Source organism: Branchiostoma floridae, chromosome 5, assembly GCF_000003815.2.
Source record: "Branchiostoma floridae strain S238N-H82 chromosome 5, Bfl_VNyyK, whole genome shotgun sequence".
Taxonomy (NCBI): domain Eukaryota; kingdom Metazoa; phylum Chordata; class Leptocardii; order Amphioxiformes; family Branchiostomatidae; genus Branchiostoma; species Branchiostoma floridae.
Window position 1 is genome coordinate 14,400,646 of NC_049983.1, and position 25,023 is coordinate 14,425,668.

The window sequence follows — 25,023 nt, forward strand, 5'->3', positions numbered from 1 at the left end:
ATCAAAGTCATGGTAATACGTAACATGATTGGCTGATAGCTTCCCAGAGGCCTTTGCGAGACAGCTTGCGACAACAACAAGCCCAAGGAAGGCCTGTTCTCTGATTGGTTGACAGATTGTTTGTGGCGACAATCATAACACCCGTAGGTAGGGCCTGGGACAGCAGGGCCCCATAAGGTAGTGCCGTTGGGGACCGGGCGTTAGGAGGATGGACAATGTGTGTCGGTGCTCTTTCGCATACGATAATCTCATTAAAACCCGTTTTTCAAGGTCTCAGTACAGTCTCTCTAACTCCTGGAATAGTGTTTTCGTGACCATGGGAATTGGCTGACGGAAAAAAATTTCAAGCTGGCTAGAGCCCTGCTGTAGAACAAAGTCAACTTGTGTTGAATCCAATGTTTATTCCAGGAGATATATGCATTAGTGTTCCCCATGAGCTGGCCACTAGACTGGAACTCACAGGCAAACAGTTAGAGGTGGACTCAGAGCTGAGACTAGAGAACATCCAGGACTCGTGGGATGAAGAACTCGAGTGTAAGACTCTCAAAGGTATTTGTGTCTTGTTCATCTATTTTTCCATAGTGTGTTTGAATGATAGAATATATCTTGAGAGATATTCTACACTAGTGTACAACCTTGCTGCAGGTTTGACCTAAGGATTTCTTACTAAGGCTACATTTTTTAAAGTGAAAATACAGTAAGTGGACATCATAAAAGAATAGGGCAGGGAGGCCAATTAAAATACAACTGTATTCACTTCAAGAAGAGGGAAGAGTCCCTGTAGTTTTGGATAGAATGTAACATTTTTTTACACTTCTACTGTAAGTTATTTAATTCAGTGCATTTAGCCCATGTTGGTCATGGATATGCAATAAAGATCATTGTCACTGTCATTCATAAAATTGAATGCACCAAGGCATAAACGTGGTCCTTGGGTTTTGTTTTCATTCTGTTTTCCAGCTGATGACTTTATTCCCAGTTGATACTTTTATTTTCCAGTCAATGTTTTTATTTTCAGTTAATGTTTTTATTTAAATCTGAGAACCAACAAGTTAAATTGGTGTGAACTAATTCCTGTCTTGACTGTTCCAGGTTTGTTGAACTCTGGGAACTCGGCTGAACTCCGAGCTGTTGCCAAGGCAGGAAAAGTCAGTATAAAGGCACAGAGCTGGCTGGACTCACTCAAACTCAGGAATAAACTGGCTATAAGCTAGTATCTACTGTCCTCTATAGTGAACTCTAAGGTTTGATTGTGGTGTTTTATTGTCCTTGAGTATATTAGAAGAAGTGATGAAAATTGAAAACAAAGAATGATGTGGAAAGCAACTTTGTCATGTTGTATACTGAATAGTATGATATGAAAATATATTCAATTCAAACAAACACAAAAGTTTGCACTCAAAATTACCACAATTTTTTTGATCCACCAGTAGTAATAATAAATACTAGACACTAAACCGCTTTACTATTCTATGAGCAGGTATCAGTGTGAATGAAAAGGTAGATGCTGTATATCATATAGAGATGTAAGATCCATGATCAACTTCTGAATGAAAAGGTATGCTGTAACGGAATAAGCTATTGTCTAATCTATATGTCTACTGTGCCTGGGTTACCTTGGCTGCCTGTAATGTCAGACAAAAGAATAAACAAATACTGTGATTGGTAATAGAAGTATTTGTGGATTGAACTGTCCCTTCAGACAAAAGACTTCTGGTCTCTCTGATTTACATGGCCTTTAGAGATAATATACACCATACCCTGTTACACCATCATGAGGTAATGATTTGTTTGACACTGGTTAAGAACAACCCTGAAGGCCAACTTAAGATTAATACTGCTTTGATCAGGCTATTTGCTATGCTTCTGAAAAATAACCATTGTCATAGCTTGTAGGTTAACCTAAAACAACTGTGAAGCATTCTAGGATATCTCATTGTGTGTCCCATCAGTACCAAAGAACCCATGATCCTGTAAACATGTAATCTAAACTGTCCATACATAAACCGACTTGTTACTCATCATCAGAATCTGAGAAGTACCCTCCTGGTGACCCATAACCCTCGTCCTCCCTGACCCTTGACCTCCCCGTGCCATGTGTGTACCCTGGGGACAGCTTCCTCCTGACCCTGGGGTTGCCTGTGTGTCTGGATAGCCTGGGAACAAGGATGGCGTACGCCCCCACAGCCAGCACCACTGCTAACAGTGTGGTGAGGAGAGACACACTGGAGTCCTGTGGTTGGGCAGCATCAGTGGAAGACTCTGGACTTTGGCTTGTGACATCTGTATAGGTAGTAAAAACAGATGTTATAAGAAGAAGAAGAACTTTATTGCACGACAACTGTATAGGATACAGAGTATGGCAACTTGTACATAACATATATACAGAACAGTATGAGAATCCTTCTATTTGTTGGTCATAGTGTGACAATACAATGCATTTGCATTGATGGAGATGTTACAAATAGATCTAGTGACAAAAGCCTGTACTATGAATAGATGTAAACCCTTTTTATCCACACTTTTGATAGAACACATTTGCTATACTAGTTGTTGGGACAGGAAGGGTTCCTTGGAAGACAAATTTAGGTTGTAAAGAGCATTTGTTGTGCTTAGTATGCATATTGACGTAGCAACATCTCAGTCATCTATCTGAAACTGAATTGAATATTTTGTGGGGGGAATTCTCAGTATACAGCTGACATAACAGACATAGCTACACACTTAAGACACACATACAGACCTGGTGCCTGTGGTTTAGGGACCCTGTCCTCCAGTGGAGGCATGGACACTTCAGTAGCTGCTCTCATCTTGTCTTCATACAGCTCCTGCAGGTTCTCCCTGTGATCTGTACCTGCAGCATCCTCATCTTCCTCCACAAACACCACAGATGTGTCCACAGACATCAGCCTCCTGTGCATGAAGTCACCTCCAGTGTAGTCAGACTCATCTTCATCATCATCATCCTCTATGTACGGGATTCTTCTGTAGGTGCATTTCCTTTTCCCATGAGTATGTCTTCTTTACCATCACCATGGAAACAGCTGCAGCTGCAGAATCAGACTACGGGAGTAAACAAAGTTACATATTGTCTGGAAATAGACAACAGATTTTCTTGTCTTTCTCAAATTTGTTCAGTTTTTCTTTCACAGTGTGAAGTAAGCCAGAGTGGTCATATAAAAATGGTGCTAAGCTACAATCTATCGAAGAAGGGTTCTTGTGTGTGATCACGTGTTTACTGTCCACCAATCAAATGGTTGGCAGCATGCCAAGTGTCTCCCAACATGATGCTGACGAACAAGTTGGTGTAGGTGGGGTTAAACGTACGATATACTAGTACTTGTTTACTGCAGAAATGTGCTTTTTTCGAAATTCTAACAAGCTACGATGTGCCCTTGCGAATGTGTAAGTAATGTTTGTCACTAAGCAACTGGGCGATGGCAAGAATAAATGCCTTGTAACCTCACGGCAGCAACTTTTCGGACCAGGCTTTTTTCGGACGTGTCTTTTGTGTTACGTCATATCTTTCTATAGACTATAACACGTCTACTGATGATGAATGAGAAATAAAAATGTCATCGTAATGTTAACACCATAGCAGCTTTTAAAGCTGGTGATTAGCACAAGTATATACTAGAATTTGGATAGAACCTTAAAGAATCTATAAGTGGGCTTACTACTGGAAAGCCTGCGCAAACATTAAGACATTCGTAGATATGTTGCTTTTCATCTCCACTGACCAAGTCCAGTTTTCTTCCAAATGTAACGCCTAAGGGAAGGTGTGCCGTCGTTTAACTGGGCGCGGTATGATTTTTGATACATATACATGACACACAAAGTCAAAGAGACAAGCTCAGACACTTCAGCCACTTTTTCACACTTGCAGTGCTCTTGAATGTGGCAATGATGTCAGAGACCAAGGTTTCCGGTAAGTGGTGATCATTCAAAATTCTGTGCAACAGTGAAGTTTCCCCATCTCCTTTGACGATGATTCTGGTCAAACCGAGGTAACCCACTAAATGTAATATTACATGTATTAAGAAAGAAAATATTCGTTGCTGGCTCATTTTTCTTTGGACATATATGTGGTTTATAGTTGTTGACATGTCCCTTCTGATAGTATTTGTTTGTTTGTTTTCAAATTCTGCATGTCTCTCAACAACACTCCATTGTTATTATGATTAGGCAAACATTAGATCTAACCTGTCTGGTCCTAACTGTCAATATCCAGTCAGAGTCATACATCATAACCTGAAGCCCCTAGGCCTATGACAATTCCACTGTACAATGCGCAGAGTAGCACTGTGTTTGTCAAGTTGCCAACTGTGGACGCGTTAGGTGAAGACTTACAAAATGCAAATTTTAGATACATGTACATATGGTACTATTGTTCACATGTACATCCAAGCCATAAAGTTCATGACTAAAAGTAGTACTAGAACGTAAGGGGATCTTCACGACATGACCTTCCCTTCTGTAACAGGTAGCGGCGAGGCAACCGTTACCTTGAAGATAATCAACAGCCTGGACCCAAGCTCGTCGCCTGCCGAGTACCAAGTGTCTGTTTCTGTGGGGACCTCAGTCTTCCAAATGATGGAAGTGGTCGCCAAAGAGTTCCCTGACTTCACGCAGGCACCTTTACACGAGTTCATGCACACCCATACAACGTAGCTCTTTACTTGGAAGATCTGTGTTTCATTAGAAAATTTATCATCAACGAAAGAAGCCATGCTACTTAAAGACGTAACAATTCTTACCCGGTAATGCCCTGCACAAATTTGACGAATATATTACGATATTTCTTTTTCAAAGTCTACGACTACGGTTGTTGTTTTCAATCTAAATAAAATCATGCTACATATCTTGAGGTCGTAAAATTGTAGACCAAAGCATCGCGAAGCTATTTAATGTCTTATTATTCACAAGCGCAATTAGCTCTGAGGCAAATATTCAGTACTCGTGTAGCTCAGTCGTAATTGTAGCTAACGTGCTTGTGCCTTTTGCAGGTTCCATGCCACCAAAAACCCTAAGCTCAACGAGCATTTCGTAGACTCCATCAACGGTCTCGCCGGTAACACCGCCGATAAGACCTACTGGCGTTTTGAGGACGGCAACGGTGTGCCTTTCGACCGCGGTGAGCTAACAGTACTGATTTATCTGCAACTCTACATATGCAGAAAATTTATAGCAGGGAGTAGGGGTGGGTAACGGTACGATAGAGCGGTACGAAACCCGTATTTTTTATATCAGCAGATAGTCACACGTTTTGAGGCAAGGCAATAACAAGAGACAAGTAGGGTACTCATTTATCTTTACAAAAACACAATATACCCATACGATATGCTGCCAAATTGATATTCCATACGATCATTACATTATAACATTTCATTTTCCCCGTGGCACTTACAATACAAAAAAGCATTGCTGTACCACTACAAGCAGGTTCAGGTCCAGGTCAGGTTCAGGTTCAGAGAATCAGGTCCAGGTCCGGACCTGATTCTCTGGATCTGAACCGGACCTGGACCTGAATTTTCTGTACCGGTATCCACCTCTAGGTGGGAGCATTGTGGGGACCATTTGAAATTCCTTGGCGAATGTTGGTCATTGTCAGTCCTTATTTTTGCATTATGTAGCACCACTGTTAACTTATTTGCTTTTAGACTTCACTTTGTTTTGTAGGTGTGGACTTGGTCACTGTGCACGCCAGTGGTGAGGTCTTTGTCTTCCGCTTCACCCACTGGGATTCATCGGCCACAGAGCATCCTTAGGGTCTTGGAGCGCCCGGTCAATATTGGTCAATATAGTACAACCTAAACATACAGAGGTATCGTGTACCGTGAACACAGGCGACAAGGCAACCTTCCTAGTGACAATAAAGGATGTGTTGTTTGTTCTACTATGTTCTCTGTGTTGTCATTGCATTGCACCAATCAAGGAGTTTGAAATAATCTCCTTGCATCAATTTTTGGGTATCCAGAGGATATTTTCGGGAACTCAGATCAATTTGTCGTAATCTGTCTGACAGAGTTTATTGGCCTACATTCTCACACACCTCCCCGACCCACCTATGGCTCTAACACACCTAACGCGCACACACACACACACACACACACACACGCACACACACATACACACACACACACACAACTCACGCGCATGCGACAATAGGCGGTATGAACGCAAACCATTATCAACACCATCCGCCACAACAATATGACACGTGGAAAAGGCTTTCATACTGTCGTTCATGTAAACTGTGTGTTTTGCTATAAATGCAGTACCTGTCTATCAAACTTGTCTTTTTTTCTCAGGAGTAGAACATCATAACAGACGGTGCATATGTCGATATTCACCCAATGTTGTGACAAAATAAGTTCATCTTTGATGTGAGTGTCAATATTTTTCGGGTGATCTGGAGGGTGGATAGTAAATCAAAGCAAAGCAAATCTGATGTGGCCTTTTGATATCGTGGTGCCAACTTGACGGATCTTTTGGGTTTTGTTTGTGTCGATCCATTTGTTGGTTAATGGTCTGTCTGATAAACTGTCCGGGGTAACTATTGACTGCCAATCCCTTTCCCTGTCCTCCCCATTCCTACCTCCTCCGTTTATCACAGCCACCTGGACATAACATAGTTTACTTCAGACCTTTTTTAAGTAAAGGAAAGTTCGTGACACAAAATGCAGCTACAGTACCAAAACAAAAAACAGTACCTAGAGAAGCTGCTACGGGGCCCAAAATATAATCATTTCCAATTTCTGCCACACACACCCTACTAACTCACCAAATATGAAATAAATCCATCGAGCCATTCTTTTAAGCTATTGTGTTCGCCAACAGACACATGGATAAACTCTGCCTAAAATGTTTGCCGCCCACCAATCAAATGATAAGCAGCATTCTAAGTGTCCCCTGACATGATACTAAAGAAGTTGGTGTAGCTAAGACGTAAGCTTAGTTACAAAAGAAAACGATGGTTTCGAGGTACATAACATAATACATGCACAGGGGCGTCCTTCCTTATTTAAAACTTGTAAGCCTTGTGCACAGCAGTGGCGGCGCTCTGAGGAGGCAATAACCTTTCCAAGAGGGCATTAACTTTTCTTCTGACTAGGTTACGTCAGATTTTTTATAGACTATAACACGTCTGCCAATTGTGAATGAGAAATATAAATATCCTCGTAAAGTTAACACCATAGCATCTTTTAAAGATAGTGATTAGCAAAAATATACACCACATTTTGGATGGAACCTGGGGGAACCTAGAAGTGGGTTTACCACCCGATTGTCTGGGTAAACATTAAAGACTTTCGTATATATCATACTTTTCATGTCCTCTGACCAACTTCAGTTTTCTTCTAAATGTTACGCCTCAGGCTGCATGATAGCAACAGGGAATGGAAGGCGTGGCGTCATTTGACAGGGTGGGGCATACGGTTTGATACATATGTGACGCACAGAGAAACGGGCTCCACAAATCTTCAGCTACTTGTTCAAACACGCAGTACTCCTGTATCTGACGATGATGTTGAAGTTTTCGATCCTCGTGGCTTGCCTGCTGGTGGCCAGTTTGTACCGTGAAGTACAGAGTGATGACAGCAGTGGCAGCAGTGGCAGCAGTGAGAGCTCAAGCAGTGAGAGCAGTGAGAGTTCGAGCAGTGAGAGCAGCGAAGATGGTAAGTACGATCATTCAAGTGTTTAGTTTAGAGTATTCCGTGGCGGAACTTTCTTCACCGTCTCAGTTTGGGTGCACCACGAAGTTTCCCCATGTTATGATGATTCTTGGCAAACCGACCAGCAGCATAGCTCGTGCCAAGTTGAGTATGGCAGTGGCTGGGCGATGATTAGTATAACGTCCAATCCGATATATCAACATTTCCCGCTCTACGAAGACATATACGAGGGTTGTTCGATAAAGATTTTGCAAGACCCACCTGCGGCTCTTACAACAAGTTGGAATTGCGCACGTATAACAATACACATGTCTGTAGGTCACGTACCTATTTTAATTTCATAACATTCAACAGTTTCACTTTTATTGCCGCTAGAGTGGAGGGAGGTTTAGTGGTGGAGCCCGGTGAGCGGTAATCAGGGCCCAGGCTACACAGTTTCAGTGTAGGACAATTTCCCACCGCCTGAGCGGAACAAAACTTGGAACACTTATTGGGTATCAAAAGAGTTTAAAGCGTGCCAAGTTTCGTTCCTTTCTGTCCGTGGGAAATTGGTCAGCAAAAGCCCTCAGCCTGTCTCAACAACAGCTCATTGTTACTATACATAGACCAACAGTAGATCTATACCTGTCTGGTCCTAGCTGTCACTAATGAGTCAGAGTCATACAACATAACCTGAAGCCCCTAGGACGATAACAACTCACTATACAAGTCACAGCGTAGCAGAGCGTTTTGTCAAGGTGTTTTATGTGGGACGATAATTTGACCCTTATAAAAGACAATGAAGGCTTTTACGTCTACGTTCGCCAGTAAACGGTTTGAAGACAACGTGATTACACCGGACACCACGTTCCCTTCTGTCACAGATACCATCCCGGCAAACGTTACCCTGAAGATAGAGAACAGCCTGGACTCCAGCTGGCCGTCTGCTGAGTACGTCGTTGCAGTTCCTGTGGGAACCTCAGTGTACGAAATGATGGAGGCGGCCAAAGAACAGTTCGATGACTTCACGTAGGCACCTTTACACACATACACAGCCGTAAGGCTAACGTCACATTTCCAAAATGGGGTCAGTCTGTTTGTGGAAACGAAAAATGGTTATGTATACGTAGAAATATACACAAATAATGCCCACGACTATTCTCTTTACGTCTTGTGTAGTTTGATGGTATTTTATCGAAAGCTGTCTGGTCGCGCCTCGGTTTGGAAACGTCACGTAGGCCTGAAACGTAGCTCTTTGCACTGACAACTTAAAAATTGAAAAAAAATTGATTATAAACCACGGTATCTTAAAGATGTAAAAAATTTTTAGCAGTTTCCTGTACAAATCTAAGGAATTTAGCTTTGAGGTCAAATTCAATGAGGCTCAGACACGACTGTAACTACACGTACTTGGGCTTTTTGTAGGTTCGAAGCCACCTTCTTCCAACAGTACGGTGGACACTTCATCGACTCCATCAATAGCCTCGCCGGGAGCACCGCCGATCAGACCTACTGGCGTTTTGAGAACGGCTACGGTGCGGCATTCGACCGCGGTAAGCAAACAAGACTATTCGTATTACCGTGAATGCATGCGTAGGATATTGTGGAGACCATATCAAACTTCTACCGAATTCTTATTTCTGTTCCGAGCCCCTGTGAAAGACTTTCCTAACTTCACTCAGGTGAAAATGAGTCACTCGGATAGGACGTTATATGGAGGTCCCGTGTATGAGGAGAGACACACTTTGAGCACGTTAAAGAACCCATCGCACGTATCGAAAAGAGCTAGGGGTCCTTCCGGGTATGAGTGGTTTAACCCTACAGTCCTATGGCCGCACCTGGGGCAATTACTGTCGTATTGAGGTCACCTGAGTTAGCTCCGAATAGCAACCTACACCAACCCCTTGCGATATAGCTCGCCTATCGTAAGCTCCTCACAATTCAGCTCCTGAATAACAATATCTGTTTTGTAGGTGTGGACTTGATTCTGGTGCACGCCAACGATGACGTCATTGTGTTCAGCTTCGCCTCCTATGCTACAGGGCATCCTTAGGAGCACTCGCCAATATTGGCAAATCATGGTCTCTGAACGTGCTACCTAAACATGTGATCGAGACACGATGTGCAACACGTTCTCTGCACAATTAAATCTTAAGTATATCACTTTGCAATTGCCTTTTCAAAGCTACTGCTAGTATCATTCACATATTGTATTGGCTTTGCATACGGCCAATATGAGCTTGTTAACTCATTTCTGATACGCTTAGTTGATATCATTTTGTCTATTCTACGTGCATCCGGTACACAGAATGTTACAGGGAAGTTAGCCTATGGGAGTTGTAAGGTGTATGTATATCACAGGATCTGAGCCTGAACATGCGTCTAGGTTTCATAAAAGCAGTGCTTCCAAGCTTATGGAGTGATCACCGATGATATCATAGCAGACAATTAGACCTCAACAGATGAACACATTTAAGAAAGCAAGTCTTTCAATAAAGGGTGCATCAACATGAATAATAGTATACCCATTGCATGACTCTGCTTTTTTCAAGAATGAAAGTTCTCAGACACTTTTAACATCATCTTTCTCAAAGACGAGTAGACTATTCTTATAAAGACTAATAGGTTCCTGGTAAAACATGTATCTGAAAACATACATGGCAACATTGCTTTGCTGACTGAGGCCACTTCATTTTGACATTATGATATGTAACTTCAATGTCTAGTCAGGCATGTGTTGATGGGTTGTTCGTCCTGTTTATGCATTGCCACCTTGGGTGTATGCCAGCTATCTATGTGACACAAACACACAAAGAAGCGTTTCAATAAATGCAACCTATTTGGTGAAGAAAAGTGACCACAGATAACCACTAGACTCCTCACAAGTATTTATGACTCCTGAATTGAACAAACCGGTCTTTCTGTGCCCTCACACTGTCGGTCAGCGTATGTAAGGTCAATGAGTTTTCCTAAACACACACAGACACAGACACAAACACAAACACACACACACACACACACACAAGTTGAAACTGGGTATAAGATATTACCAATTGCCTAATAAGAAACCTCCTGGGATGTGAAGATTTGCTGTCGTTAAGAATAAGAAGTGGATATAGTGAAATTGAAAACAAAAACAATTGTGTGGAAAGTAACTTTGTCATGTTGTACACTTGAATGTTATAATACGAAAAAGGTAATATGAAAACATAATCAAGTCAAACAAACACAGATCTTCACAACATCTGCAGATCTGAACCACTGGTAAAGATAAGTGATGGAAACTAAACTGCTGCATTATTCTATCGGCATAATTGGGTATCACTATGACTGATGATGAAACGGCTGACGCATTATGAAGAGAAGTATAATCTATTTATAACAACTTCTGAATGAAAAGATGATGTACTGTGAAGAAACTATTATAGTCACCAAATACAAACTCTTCTTGTACTTGAGCTGCAAATAGGGGCGTTTGTGGACTGAACTGTCCTTTCAGGCAACTGAATATATATGGTCCTATGTTGTTAAATTCCCATGGCCTTTGGAGATAATGTACACCTAACCCTGTAACACCATCATGAGGTAATGATTTGTTTTCACGTCACACCAACCAAAGATCAATACTGCTTTGATCAGGCTGTATGATATGCTTAAATATGAATAAAAGATGTAATAGCTTGAAGGGCTAACCTAACACAGCTGTGAAAGCATTGTCGGGTACACCCTATTGTCTCTCATCAGTATTGAATAACCCATGATCCTATAAACTATAAACTCATATAGTCTGTGTGCGTAAACCGACTTGTTACTCATCATCAGAATCTGAAAAGTACCCTCCTGGTGACCCATAACCCTCGTCCTCCCTGACCCTTGACCTCCCGGTGCCATGTGTGTACCCTGGGGACAGCTTCCTCCTGACCCTGGGGTTGCCTGTGTGTCTGGATACCCTGGGAACAAGGATGGCGTACGCCCCCACAGCCAGCACCACAGCTAACAGTGTGGTGAGGAGAGACACGCTGGAGTCCTGTGGTTTGGCAGCATCAGTGGAAGTTTGGCTTGTGATATCTGCATAGGTAGTAAAAACAGATGTTATGTGACCATTCTATCTGTTGGGGATAGTGTGACAGTACAATGTATTTGCATTGATAGAAATGTTACAAAAGTCTACACTATGAAGGGTTACTTAAAAGACAAATTTAAGTAATTTGTCATGCTTGGTTATGCATATAGACAAACTAGCATCTCAGTCATCTAAAATATCTATGGCTGAATTGAATGTTTGGAGGGGGATTTTCAGTATACAGCTGACATGACAGATCTAGCTACACACTACAAGACATAGACTGACCTGGTGCCTGTGGTTTAGGGATCCTGTCCTCCAGTGGAGGCATAGACACTTCAGTAGCTGCTCTCATCTTGGCTTCATACAGCTCCTGCAGGTTATCGCTGTGATCTGTACCTGCAGCATCCTCATCTTCCTCCACAAATACCACAGATGTGTCCACAGACATCAGCCTCCTGTGCATGAAGTCACCTCCTGTGTAGTCAGACTCATCTTCATCATCATCATCCTCTATGTAGGATTCTTCCATAGGTGTGTTTCCTCTTCCCATGGGTGTGTCCTCTTGTACATCACCATGGCAACCTCTATGGCATCTGTATGGGGGTATCAAACCATCAGAGTATTATATCTCTGGGCATAATAGTATGAAATATGTTGATTCAACGTTATGTTGTGATTGTGTAAGTGAGTCGTGTACAATATAGAAAGACATCAAGTTTGCTTTTGAATCAAAGAAAATTCTAAAGAATATTCTCTCTGCTACATGTACTAAATCTGACATAACTTTATCCTCTAATTTAACACACTGGTTCTGAATATACACATTCGTGTCAAAGATGATATTTATGTCATATACAACACTGTACATGACACACCTTGAGCTTGTGTCCAGGGCATCACACGCCATGATGCTGCAGTGAATGTTGACCTCCTTCACGTTTGGCACAAACTTGAAGGAATCCAGGCTGAACCGGTATCGGTCCGGGGAGGACGGCAGGAAGGTAACCGTGTCGTCAATCGGACAGCTGTGTGTAGGAATAAATGTAACGTTATATGATTTAAAATTAGGTAAACTTATCTGTCCAAGATGAATGAAGGAAAAGGAAACTAAATCTATCAAATTGTATGCATATACAAGCACAATATATTGTCCTGTAGAATCAGTGTAAACGGACACATTATTTGGCTCCCATTTAGAACACGTGAACAAGCCTTGTTGAGAACTCCACAGTAAATACTGCCAGACACGTGTGCTGTCCTTGGTGCTGAACACTTTCCGCAAAACAAATCTTGGACGCTCGTATGTGCTTTCTTTTGTCCTGAACACCTTTCGTACAGTAAAGGATGGACATTTCTCTGCACTGGCCTTGGTGCTGAACACCTTCCGCACACCACATCTTAGATTGCTGTGTACGCTGTCCTTGGTGCTGAACACCTTCCGCACACCACATTTTAGATTGCTGTGTACGCTGTCCTTGGTGCTGAACACCTTCCGCACACCACATCTTAGATTCCTGTGTACGCTGGCCTTGGTGCTGAACACCTTCCGCACACAAAATCTCGGACAGCTGTTTGTGTGGCGTGTTCCGTGCAGTAAAAGTTGGCACCCATATGTAAATTAGGGATTACGTCAGACGTACCCGTCCTCCAGAATGGTGTACCTCCCATTGCTTCCCTCTCCCAGCCCCATGGGCGTGGCCCAGCAGCTCTCCGTAAACACCATCAGGTCAGGGTCACTGAACTCTGGCGCAAAGGAGGCTTGGAGGTACAGGGGCGCCCCTAGCGGCACGAATATCCTGCAACGGATAGAAGAGTTTATACGACGGTATTAGTTTGCGTGCGAGACGTTTTTCTATTACATTGGCTCCGTCGTCACAATTTGTCTCCAAGAAATAAACTATGTAATCTTCTATTGTTCTAGCATTGACCGAAAAGATCGAAACCTACTTGTTAGAATTCTCCTTGTAGAAGTCAGGGTTGTCGAATATCTCCAGCTGGAAGCCAATACTACTCAAACCGTGCTTCAGGAGGTCAGCTTCTCCCTCGTACACACCGAAGTCTGCTGTCTGAACCTATGGTTAGCAATGATTCAACGTTGAATATTCTATAACAAATCTTCAATCTTGCGACGCTTTGATCAGTCAGTAATTTTTTATTTGAATCCACCTCTGTAAACCACAGCAAAGGAAACAAAGAAAAGCTCTACAACGACAGGGCTATTCGTCAGCATTTCAATCCGTCCCAGTTCAGAGTTATTGTATTTTGAAACTCACGGAAATCAAAAGTTGTGACAAAGATTCCATCAACATTCCGGTAGGCTTTTCTCTTCCGTTACGTACTCATGTCGAGGTTGGGATGTAGTGCTTCGAAAATCATACTTAAAGGCCTCAACTTTCAGAGCGGTTATCAGGGCCCTTCAATTTCATATGTGATATTTCACACAACTTCAGTCGTGATAGTCAAATGTAGGTCCTATGGCATCTTTACTGAACAAACATTATCGGAGAGGGGTGCGTATTCTACAGGGCGCACGGCAAACTTCAGGGGCTTTGCGGGGGTTGATCTTGAAAATGAAACGGCACGATCTTACAATTTAGAAGTGAAACGGAAATGGACACTCGAGTATCAAAGTCAAATGGCCCCCGTTGTGTCAGCAGTATGCAGGATATAGGAACAATGTCGGATTTATAATGTACGCCTTCTTAGAATACTGGTCTATGTATTTCCTTGACAGCAAGCGGTATGAACCCGCCACCCAGTCAAAGGGTTGGGAGCATGCCAAATCACCCTGACGTGACGCTGAAGAACAAGTTGGGGTAGCTGTGGTTGACAAATGTACGCTGCTTTCGAAATTATTCCTAACAAGCTATATTCACTTCAAATCACCCGATTGAAGGTCTCGTATCAGCCATACGATAATTCACATCATTCACCCGGACTCCAAGAACTATTCATATAAGTCACTAATGGAGATCCGAATCAAATCAAACCAAATCAATAAACCAAACCATATGTAGGCTACACAGTAAGATGTGCCCTTCCTTACTTAAAGGTCAGTAATGTTCGTAACGGCAAAGACTCTGAGCGAGAGCAGGAAGAGGAACCTCAGAGCAGTGTTCTGAGAAGGAAATAACCCTTCTGGCAGATCATTGGCTTCTCTCCAGACTGCATTACGTCATACGTCAGACATGTCTTTATAGACCAAAATACGCCTACAACTTTGAATGAGAATGAGAGAGTCAAATGTCTTCGAAAAGTTAAAATCATAGCATCTTCCAATGCTGATGATGGTTCAAGTATACGCCACACTTCAAGTGGGGCCCTGAAAAAGCTAGTAGTGGACTTCCACCCGAAAGTCTGTGTAAAGATTAAAGACATTCATACAAATCATACTTTTTTGTTCACTGACCAACTTAAGTTTTCTTCCAAATGTCACTCCTGGGGCCGCATGAAAACAATGGGGAATGAGAGGGCGGGGCATAACTTTTTAGATATATATATATATGTCTCGCTAAGGAACGAGCTGCAGAATTCTTTAGCTACTTCTTCACGCAGCACTCCTGTATCTGACGATGATGTTGAAGTTTTCGATCCTCGTGGCTTGCCTGCTGGTGGCCAGTTTGTACCGTGAAGTACAGAGTGATGACAGCAGTGAGAGCAGCGAAGAGAGTAAGTACGATCATTAGTATTCCGTTGTGAAGTTTTTTTTCACCGTCTAGTCTCAGTTTGGGTGCACCACAAAGTTTCCCCGTGTCATGATGATTCTTGGCAAACCGTCCTTGGCATAGCTCGTGCCAAGTCGAGTATGACAGTTGCTAGGCGATCGATGATTACTATAATGTCCAATCCGATCAACATTCCCCGATCTACGAAGACATACGAGGGTCGTTCGATAAAGATTTCCCTGGAATTGCGCATGCATAACAATACATATGTCTCTAGGTCACGTACCTATATTCATTTAACTTCATAACATTTGACAGTCTCGCTTTTATAACTGCTAGAGTTGAGTGAGGAGTAGTAGTTGCGCCCGCGGTGCCGCGGTAGTCAGGGTCCAGGCTACACAGTTTCATTGTAGGGAAATTGCCTACCGCCTAAGCGGAACGAAACTTGGCATACGTATTGGGTATCAAAAAGAGTGTAAAGTGTGCCAAGTTTCGTTCATCTCTATCCGTGGGAAATTGACCAGCAAAAACCCTCAGCCTTTCTGTATGTCTCAACAACAGCTCATTGTTACTATACATAGACTAACATTAGTTCTAACCTGTCTGGTCCTAGCTGCCACAACTGAATCAAAGTCATACATCATAACCTGAAGCCCCGGACAATGGCCCTCACCATACAAGGCACGGAGTAGCACAGCGTTTTATCAAGGTGTTAAATGTTGAGACGATATTTTGATCCTTACAAAGACTATAAAGGATTCGAACGTCTACATGTAACGTTTACATGTTTTACAGGTCCAAGTTCACGGTAAACGTTTTGTACACAAGCTAATTTTACACCGTCACGTTCCCTTCTGTGGTAGGTACCATCCCAGCAAACGTTACCATGAAGATAGAGAACAGCCTGGACTCCAGCTGGCCGTCTGCTGAGTACGTCGTTTCAGTTCCTGTGGGGACCTCAGTCTACGAAATGATGGTGGCGGCCAAAGAACAGTTCGATGACTTCACGTAGGCACCTTTACACACATACACAGCCGTAAGGCTAACGTCACATTTCCACACTGAACGGGACCCGGTCGGACTGTTTGTAGAAACGAAAAATGGATATGTGTATGTCGAAATATACACAAATAATGTCCACGACTTTTCTCTTTACGTCTTGTGTAGTTTGGTGGTCTTTTAAATCATGCTTTTCGTTTCCGAAAGCTGCCCGGTCGGGCCCCAGTTTGGAAATGTCACTAAAGCGTAGCTCTTTCCACTGACAACTTGTTTTCAATTGAGAAATTTATTATCAGCCATGGCAGACTTAAAGATGAAAGACTTCTTTAAACAGTTTCCTGCACAAATGTGAGGAATTTAGCTTTGAGGTCAAATTCAAGGAGGATACTTGAAGCTCAGAGCTCGCAACTGTAACTACACGTACTTGTGTGATTTTCAGATTCGAGGCCACCTACTTCCGTCAGTACGGCGGACACTTCATCGACTCCATCAATGACCTCGCCGGTAGCTCCGCCGACCAGACCTTCTGGCGTTTTGAGAACGGTTACGGTGTGGCTTTCGACCGCGGTAAGGAAACAGTACCGATTATTACCGCATGTGCATGTTTAGAGCGTTGGTTGGGAATTTTGTGGGAGATCATATCAAATTTCTCCTGAATTTTTACTTTCGAAGTACGTAGCGTTATTGTCTACTCATAGACTTCAACTGTTTTGTAGGTGTGGACTTGATCTTGGTGCACGCCAACGATGACGTCATTGTCTTCAGCTTCGCCTCCTGGGCTTAAGGGCATCAGTAGTAGTTGTCGCCAATATTGGCCAATCAATATCATGGTCAACGTGCTACCTAAACATGCAGAGGTACCATGTAGAAAACGTTTTCCGCAGTTTAAATCTGAAGTATACGTACCACTTTGCCTTTCATCGGGACCACTGCTAGTATCATTCCATATTGCTAAGATATTGTGTTGGCTTTGTATGCGTCAATATGAACCTGTTTACCTATTTCTGAAACGTTTAGTTGATTTGAACTTTTATATTCTTAGTACATGATATAGTCCTACTGCAAAAATTCGTATAAAGGATTAGAAGTTTTGGACGTGCTCTCGATGGAAAATTAGACTTCGACTTCTAGATAAAGATATCGACGTGTTCGACAGTATCTTTTTTACTTGCTTAAAATAAACCGGGGCATGGCCAACTACCAACTGTATTCTTTTTCTTTTAACATCGCTATTCTTCACTGACCAACCCCCCGTACACACATATTAAAATTTGGCGAAGGAAAAGGGCCACACAAAACAATAACTATTGGACCAGGCGATTTCTAGCCGCGTACATGGAAGAATCGTCCTATCTAGAAGACAAGACAGTGTCTGTTCCATACCTGACTCATGTTGTAGTAGCACTCCACACGGATATTCACGGTCCAGTCGGGAGTTCTGGTGATCTGAAGGGGTCCTGGGGACGCAAAGAAAAATTCAGATCGATGGTAAAGTTGTGATTTTACGTATTTAAGCCGGGTTCACACGTCCGTATACATTCAATTCCGTAGGAGGTCCGTATGGAATTCTTAGCCTCTAGCATGCAAGCTCCACATATCACTGGAAAATATAGTAGAAATTGGAGAAATATAGAGACATAACATTCCAGAGGAGTTAGCTGCCACGTCCGAGGAGTGTGGTTTGCGACCAGCTAACTCTGCTGGCATATTATGTGGCTATATTTGTCCGATTTCTGTTATTTTGTGACCTGTGGAGCCTGGTAGAGTTCCACACGGACCTCAAACGGACTTGAATAAGTTATCATTTCAAAATCCAACTCTGTCACCTGCGTTATCGAGTCTCCCTGGGTCTGTTGTTGAGTAGGCCTGCAGTTCGTTGCTGTACTTGACGTGCTCGGCAGATCGGATCTCCTTACGTGTGCCGCACTCGTCATGACGCGTCTGTAGGAGGAAGTGGTGCACGTCCCGGACAGCCCGACAGGAGGCGTCTCGGAATTCAAAGTTGTAGTTTTCTGGAAGTCGTAAATTGTCTTAATATTCTTAAAGTGCGACAAAGTATCTATATGGTTTGCGTAGTCTTTCCAGGCATTTTGTTATAATTATGAATTGATAAGTGTTGCTGCTCTGCTACACACACAAATTCCACAAATTTGTATAGAAACTAAGATAAATATTGTTCATGGCGTTTTGTTATAATCATGAATCAAAAGCCAAGCTGCTCTGTGGTAACTAGAATTATACTTTTATTTCTTTTCTTAACGTTACCTAGTACGAAACAGCGTCCACACACACCTAACGTCGCCTGCCCCGTGGCGGGTTAAGGATTATATATAACTTTAAAATGACACAAGACTGACCTGTGAGAGGAGATAGCATGATAACCACGTCCATGGTGTTCCTCTTGCACTGCACCGACACCATATCTGGGGAAACAACAAACAGTACAAATACATCAGCAGCACAGGCATGACCGGAGGCGTTGACCAACAGTGACATGAAAAATAGCAGCTAGCACGCCTTGTGAGGGTTTTTACTTACTGGATAACTCCTGGACAAACCGGTCTTTCTGTGCCTCCACATTCTCTGTCAGCGTCTGTGAGGTGAACAGGATAAAACGAAAGGTCAGTGATTTTTTTCTAAACGCACGCACGCGCCCACATAAACACTATGTGACACGCACACACGCACGTACGGAGAGAGAGAGGTGGAGGGAGAGCGAGATATTGGCCTTTTGATACCATCGTCACTACATTTATGTACCATAAGAAAATCTGATTTTTGAGTGTTAGAAACATTTCAGTGTGGCCAAAGTCCGCAATTCATAGTCAAACATTACTTAAATCAGTGTATGGTCATGAAGGAGGTCAGTGAGTGGGTGAACACGAACCCACATATTTAACTTCCGCGCTAATGGAAAAGAAATCATCCACATGAATAATAGATTGGACGTAAGTAGCGCCATGTCCTTGTTTCATCGAATGACTGACAGGTGATTTAACGCCAGAGCAATTAACCCAGAAAAGAGACTACAAAGAAATTACAGGATAGTCACCTGTATTCTCTTTGTTTGGTGACCTAGATTAAGCGTCCCCCACGCACATATAGAAAGTGAAAGGTGCACATATTGGCCAGCTATATACAAATATGTGCCTAGATTAAGTCATTGCACCTGAGTCTGTTTATGAAATACCAACATAACGTTACCGATTTGGTCGTAAATAAGAAATTTCCGGAGCATTTATCATGAAATAGAGGTTGTGATTCAGCCCTCTCGTTCATGTAATACACCAGCGACACTAAACTGTGGTAATGAATAGATGTACAAAGTGAATTGCAGCCACAGATTTTTAAAACAATGTTTGTGGCTTCTAATTGCATGCGCTTTTTACTCTGCAGTAAATGCCCTGTTACCGTGGACGATAGAGTGGTCCTGCAGTGGGCAGTCACTGCTGGTTGCCACTGCCCAGGGCGAATTTAAGCCCTTTTGTATGCACCACGAGATGCTGGTCAATTTCTCCCAGATGTGATCGACATTAACATTCATCGATGGTCGCCTACGTTTATGACGATAGTGACCTCTGCACCTGATTATATAGTGGTACGGGGTTTCCTTCCATCCATACGAGCCCATAGTGATCATGACATGGCTCTAATTGGAGGGCAGGATCGCTTTCATGGTTAACAAAAATGATCTTTCGCAGGAACTACAACTGAGAAGTCTGTTTTCGGTAGCTTTAAAACGTCATGATCACACTGTGCATCACCGGATGCAGGTCCGACATTTTGCTTCTGCTCCAGACTGATATCTTCCTACCACAAACACAAGACAAATCTTCATTTCAAGCATATACAAATATGCCCAGCACGCAGGGACAAACAAACAGCTGACAAAGGACAGGGCCCTTAACGTAAACAGGTACCTGTGGCGTCCCTCTCACCTGAACCAGCGGCGTTCCCACGTCGACATGTCCATCCAAAACGTCAATCCTTCCCTCCACAAACACTGCAAGCGTCCCAGCCAGCAAGAACGCCGTCCATGGCGTGTTGTCCATCTTTGCGTTGGAAGCAGGTGTATTTTGCACCTGAACGCCAGTGGAGTAACCTGATCCCGTCACAGAAATAGCTGCTGTTGTGCGTAGTAAATGAAGCCAGGGGACGCTTCTAGTCTGCGGCTCTCTGATTGGCTGACGTAATGAGGTTAGGGCTTCCTTTGTTGGCCGGGGATTGGGGAGACCGTACTTACAACTTTGTACAAAAACAGCTCTTAGTATTATATAAAAGTAACACAGAATGTCTTATTCTGACATAGTGCTGACCAAGGACGAACATGTGTTAGCTAGAATAATCTGTTTCTGTTTCCAATTTTGTGAACGCTCACTACCATGGCCATATAATCTCTGAACGCTGAATAAAATTTAGCGGAACACGCTATTCGAAGTAAATAATTGTATGCTCGTTTTATAAATGGTAGATCCTTTCACTAACCGATTCATTTTTGTTACGAACATGTAGTTGGGTGGGAAAAACCTCTTCTCAAGCTGCTGCTAATTAGTTGTTACGTTACATGAAATAGTGCAACTTGGTAGTACAATATATTACTTTTGCCATCTTCCTGTGCAACATGTTGAAAGAATTTCAAAACAGTTTGTATTTCAGCAGTCCGACGCACACGATTGTTCTTTTTAATATGTCTTACCTTGCGCCCTCTGTAAGTTTGGCCCAGAAAAGGGTTGACCCAGGTATTTTATCTGTCTTTTATCATGTATTCGTATGTCTGCCTACGACTCAATAAAGATGATTCTGCTCTCTTGCATGACTCAGCATGAGAACAATACATCTCTTTGTCACTAGAACTGAGAAATTCACATCGGTTATTGCTCATCAGATTACTATTACATGTTCTTGACGGGATCACAATGTTCCCAATCTGTATATCGGCGTGTTTCAACAGACCACTCTCAACAGCGCCACCTAGCGTGCAATGGCTGTGTTGAAAGACCACAGAGTCACATTATACTTGATTATATAGGACAAAACAGGCTATACTTCGACGTGACGATGTTGATGTCATGTCAAGAGCAATGAATACAGAGAAAGGAAACCACTTCCACTGGGTCAAGTTTTCTTCTGCAAGTTCCAAACAAATGTGGGGATATGGTTTCTCGTGTTTAAAGCTTCTCAATTCCAAGGCAAAACAGGAAATAAATTCATTTGTGTCTACATCAGGTATGGAAAAACTCAACTATCAAGAACTTCAAGATATGGTACTTTATCTTCAAAAATTAGATTTTATTGTTTTCATCAGTGTTGTACACAGCCTTGTGATGTGGGGTTAGTAAAGCAGTATTGTCCATCACATCTGAAATTCCACATTTGTGCTTATTTCTTCTCCTCATTAAACATTGACACAACAACAAAAACATTACTAAGTTAACACACACTTTTATAGTGCATAAAGAAAGCTCACAAGTTACCGCAACCAATACTACCAGTTATACTCTCTAATTATACATGTTTTACTGATGCATTGAAAAATCTAGTCCAAGTTTTATCCAAGAATGATGCGGGGTAACCATTTCTGCTGCTAGCCAGCCTTTAACACTGTTTCATTTCTAACAGTTGTATGGAATTCAAGCCCACAGAATTCTCTGATTAATGCAACAGTACATGTAACAAAGATAGTTACAGAATAACCTATTTGTAAGTAGTAGACTCTAGGATACTAGTATACATGGTGTGAATGTGTAGATACAAGACTTTGGTTCGAATAGTAGCAAAGATCCTTCAGTGTTTAAAATACCACATGTACACACATCTGCCTGGAGCTGAACAGTGAATGCAAACTGTACTATCAGGTTTCCTGTACTAAAAGGGAAATAACACCAACTTCTGTTACAAAATGGAGGCTGATAACTCAAACACTGAACACTACATGAGTGCAATATAATATAGAGGATGTTGAACAGTAAGATTTCACCTTTTGTAAGTCATACAAATATTTCATTTCATACCTCTGGGAGTACATTCATAAATACTGATATTTGAGGTTTGTCAACAGCAAGGCTGCAATTTCTTTCCTTGGAGGAACAAAAAGTGGTTGGATTACAAAAAACAGAACACCAAATATCTAAAACATTAAACATTCTTTGATAAATGTCAACATCAGATTGAGCGGCCCGTGGCTATATCTATTATTCTGAACAACAAACCTACATGTACATGTATGATACACTGTCTTCATCACTTGGAGATGAAGTTAACAATTTGGTACGACATACAAACATGTATCAGCATGTCTGTGATTGCTACTCATTGTGCAGAAGCAGATTAGGTAACTATACAGTGATTGTATAAACCAGCAAGAAGAGAGTTGTTCAGGTCATGCATGTACATTTACATTTTCTCCTTTGTATCCTGCTAGCTAACTTCTTTACAACGCATAAAAGGCTATGACTTTGCACATGTTAACTGTCATACACAGTGTTGGTACTAGGTTTCTAATGGGACTGTAGGAGACACTAAGAGGTCATTTTTCTTTCCAGTAGCCTGTACAAAATACACATGTACACGTACATGATGTACTACATTGAGTACTATATATAGCGTACTATATAGCATACTCATTATACAAAACTGATGAGGAAGACGAGTACCACACTAGACCTGAACATCTCTCCATAAAAAGGCAGCAGAAGCTTTTGTGTAGAACAGTCAAGGCATTTGCCATAGCAGCAGTGTTAGTAAGAGGCTCTTTCTGGAGTTATACATAGATACTCTGAAGTCTGTACAAGGGTGTGGTTGATGGAGAACGCAGCCCTCCCTTCATATAAAACACAGTCATGTACGTCTGCATTGTCTTTCCTAAGCCTACTCACAAAAAATGTTTTGCACAACAGACGAAGCTATCGCAAATCACAACTGTGTGCTAACTAGTTATTCTCCACTATTATGTAAACTGTGTTCTACTAGCTTTCAACATAATGTTTTATGAACTGAGCATCTACCAAGCAAAAAATACACATAACTTGCAGTTGAAATATTGACTAAGCCTGTAATTGTTAAATTAAGAAGAACCTAAGTACATGCAATGTGTACTGTTACATGGACAAAAAACTTTCAGATCAGATCATTATGATTTTAACAAGAAACCATCCATGGTTAGCTATGCCACATAAAAGCTAAACTGACCTAAAAGAAAGTCGCAAGAAACAAAAACAACTTCAATCAAGTTAACCTAACAAGAAGCCAAATTGTCAAGTTTGCTTGGCAAAAAGTAAGAAGCTGAAAAATTTCCACAAGACCAACATAATTCGACATCTTTGTTTTGTACATGCAATTCTGCATGTATTTGCTGCATCATTACATTACATTACAATACATTGTACACTGTACAATGCAACACCTTCCCTCACTTATTAGCTCATTACTTATTGTTATATACAACTTCTCAATGTTAATTATTAACATGGTCATTTATTTTTCACATAACAACGTTTAATACTTTATACAATATCTGGTTAGACAAAACGAAACAGTACAGATTCTTATTTTTAGGAGTAAACTATGCTATGATTATCATTCAACAAAACATGAGAAAATGTAAGAATTACATGTGTATCTAACTGTTTTGTACTAAAAAAACACACTGTACTTGAATAACAGATGTATTTGAATTAATGTATTTGAATGAAGCATACTTCAAAACAGCATTATAGACATGGGTAAAAAATCTGTTCCACACACAGAAGTGATCTAATTTCTTACAATAACTATCCTCCAAACACGTGGTACACCCAGGCACCCCTACATGGTCCCGAGCTTCTTCGCAGTGCTTGGGCCAGGACTAGTAGGTTTGCCTGGAAGCGGTGGTTTGGGTGAAACTGGCGGTTTGTCCCGAGAGCGGAAACTACTGAAGCTGCTGGTGGACGTACCGAAGCTCCCTGCCGCCTGTGCGGAGGGCTGGCCACGAGTCAGGGACAGCTTGGCCGGTCTCTGGATCTGTACCTGCTCCACCGTACCTGCGCTGCTCTTTTCCGCTCTCAGGGCGGCTACCGCGCTGTCGCTACTCGTGCTGGTCGGCCTCGCCACTCTGTCCAGTCTGTCCCTCTCCAGAGTGTCCAATACTACATCTGGGGTATGTTTGGAGCTGGTCATCTCCAGGGCCTGTAACTCGGACATGACTGTCGCCAACGTCGCGTCGATCTCCCTCTCTATACTCTGGGTGACCTTCAGCTTCTCTTCCTGTTGCTCTTCATTCAGCGCGCTCAGGCTTCCCGAAACGCTGCTCGTCACGCCGGACGCCTGGCCGATGGTGTCCGTGTCCGAGCCCACATCTGACTTGGACGTGGATGGGGTCATGTGTTTGGGGGATACCGTGGATGGTGTGGTGAAGCCTGGGGTAGAAACAAGACTCTCCCTGTCGGAGTCATTCCTCAGGGAAGAGGTGTCTGTTGCCGTGTCACTAGAAAGAATGACAACAAAACAAATGACATTCATTAAGAGCACAAAACTCTTTTTTTTTAATACAAAAAAACAAAAATAGACTAACAACAAAGTCACTGTTGCACAAATAGTTTATGCAGGAAAAGTCTGCACTATATAAAAGATTTACAATACAAAACTTCAAGGTAAAAGTACATAT

General features: G+C 42.2%; 4 protein-coding genes across 13 annotated transcripts in view; 2 read left to right on the forward strand and 2 right to left on the reverse strand.

Annotated features, from left to right (window-relative positions):
* Window positions 1–1,571, forward strand: part of LOC118415302 (protein FAM185A-like) — a gene marked incomplete in the record, with an annotated part of 3,689 nt that extends 2,118 nt beyond the window's left edge. Inside the window, 2 exon segments of the mRNA XM_035819805.1 lie at window positions 409–549; window positions 1,093–1,571. Of these exon segments, the coding sequence (XP_035675698.1) occupies window positions 409–549; window positions 1,093–1,214 (263 nt within the window).
* LOC118415301 (CUB and zona pellucida-like domain-containing protein 1) lies at window positions 1,367–20,511 on the reverse strand. 2 transcript variants are annotated; one of them, XM_035819803.1, is made up of 10 exons: window positions 20,321–20,509; window positions 18,921–18,975; window positions 18,740–18,805; window positions 18,209–18,394; window positions 17,766–17,839; window positions 13,666–13,790; window positions 13,359–13,514; window positions 12,594–12,743; window positions 12,004–12,311; window positions 1,367–2,283 (listed from the first exon to the last, which is right to left on the reverse strand). In XM_035819803.1, the coding sequence occupies exons 1-10, from the start codon at window positions 20,432–20,434 to the stop codon at window positions 2,015–2,017; spliced, it is 1,503 nt and encodes a 500-aa protein (XP_035675696.1). In that variant the 5' UTR covers window positions 20,435–20,509; the 3' UTR covers window positions 1,367–2,014. The 2 variants fall into 2 exon arrangements, with proteins under 2 accessions (XP_035675696.1, XP_035675697.1); XM_035819804.1 differs by lacking the exon at window positions 1,367–2,283 and adding an exon at window positions 10,798–11,720 and having other exon boundaries at window positions 20,321–20,511.
* On the forward strand, window positions 14,360–17,533 carry LOC118415303. The gene is made up of 4 exons (XM_035819806.1): window positions 14,360–15,387; window positions 16,247–16,391; window positions 16,822–16,949; window positions 17,099–17,533. Exons 1-4 carry the CDS (start codon window positions 15,291–15,293, stop codon window positions 17,164–17,166), a joined length of 438 nt encoding a protein of 145 aa, XP_035675699.1. The 5' UTR covers window positions 14,360–15,290; the 3' UTR covers window positions 17,167–17,533.
* Window positions 20,512–21,646: 1,135 nt separating the features above from the next.
* The window catches only part of LOC118416686 (SLIT-ROBO Rho GTPase-activating protein 1-like), a 59,212-nt gene continuing 55,835 nt past the window's right edge, over window positions 21,647–25,023 (reverse strand). For 8 of the 9 annotated variants that reach the window (XM_035821865.1, XM_035821871.1, XM_035821870.1 and 5 more), the window contains one exon: window positions 21,647–24,843. In XM_035821865.1, the coding sequence (XP_035677758.1) occupies window positions 24,186–24,843 (658 nt within the window). In that variant the 3' untranslated portion in view covers window positions 21,647–24,185. The remainder of the gene's footprint in view (window positions 24,844–25,023) is intronic. The other variant, XM_035821866.1, reaches the window with a different exon arrangement.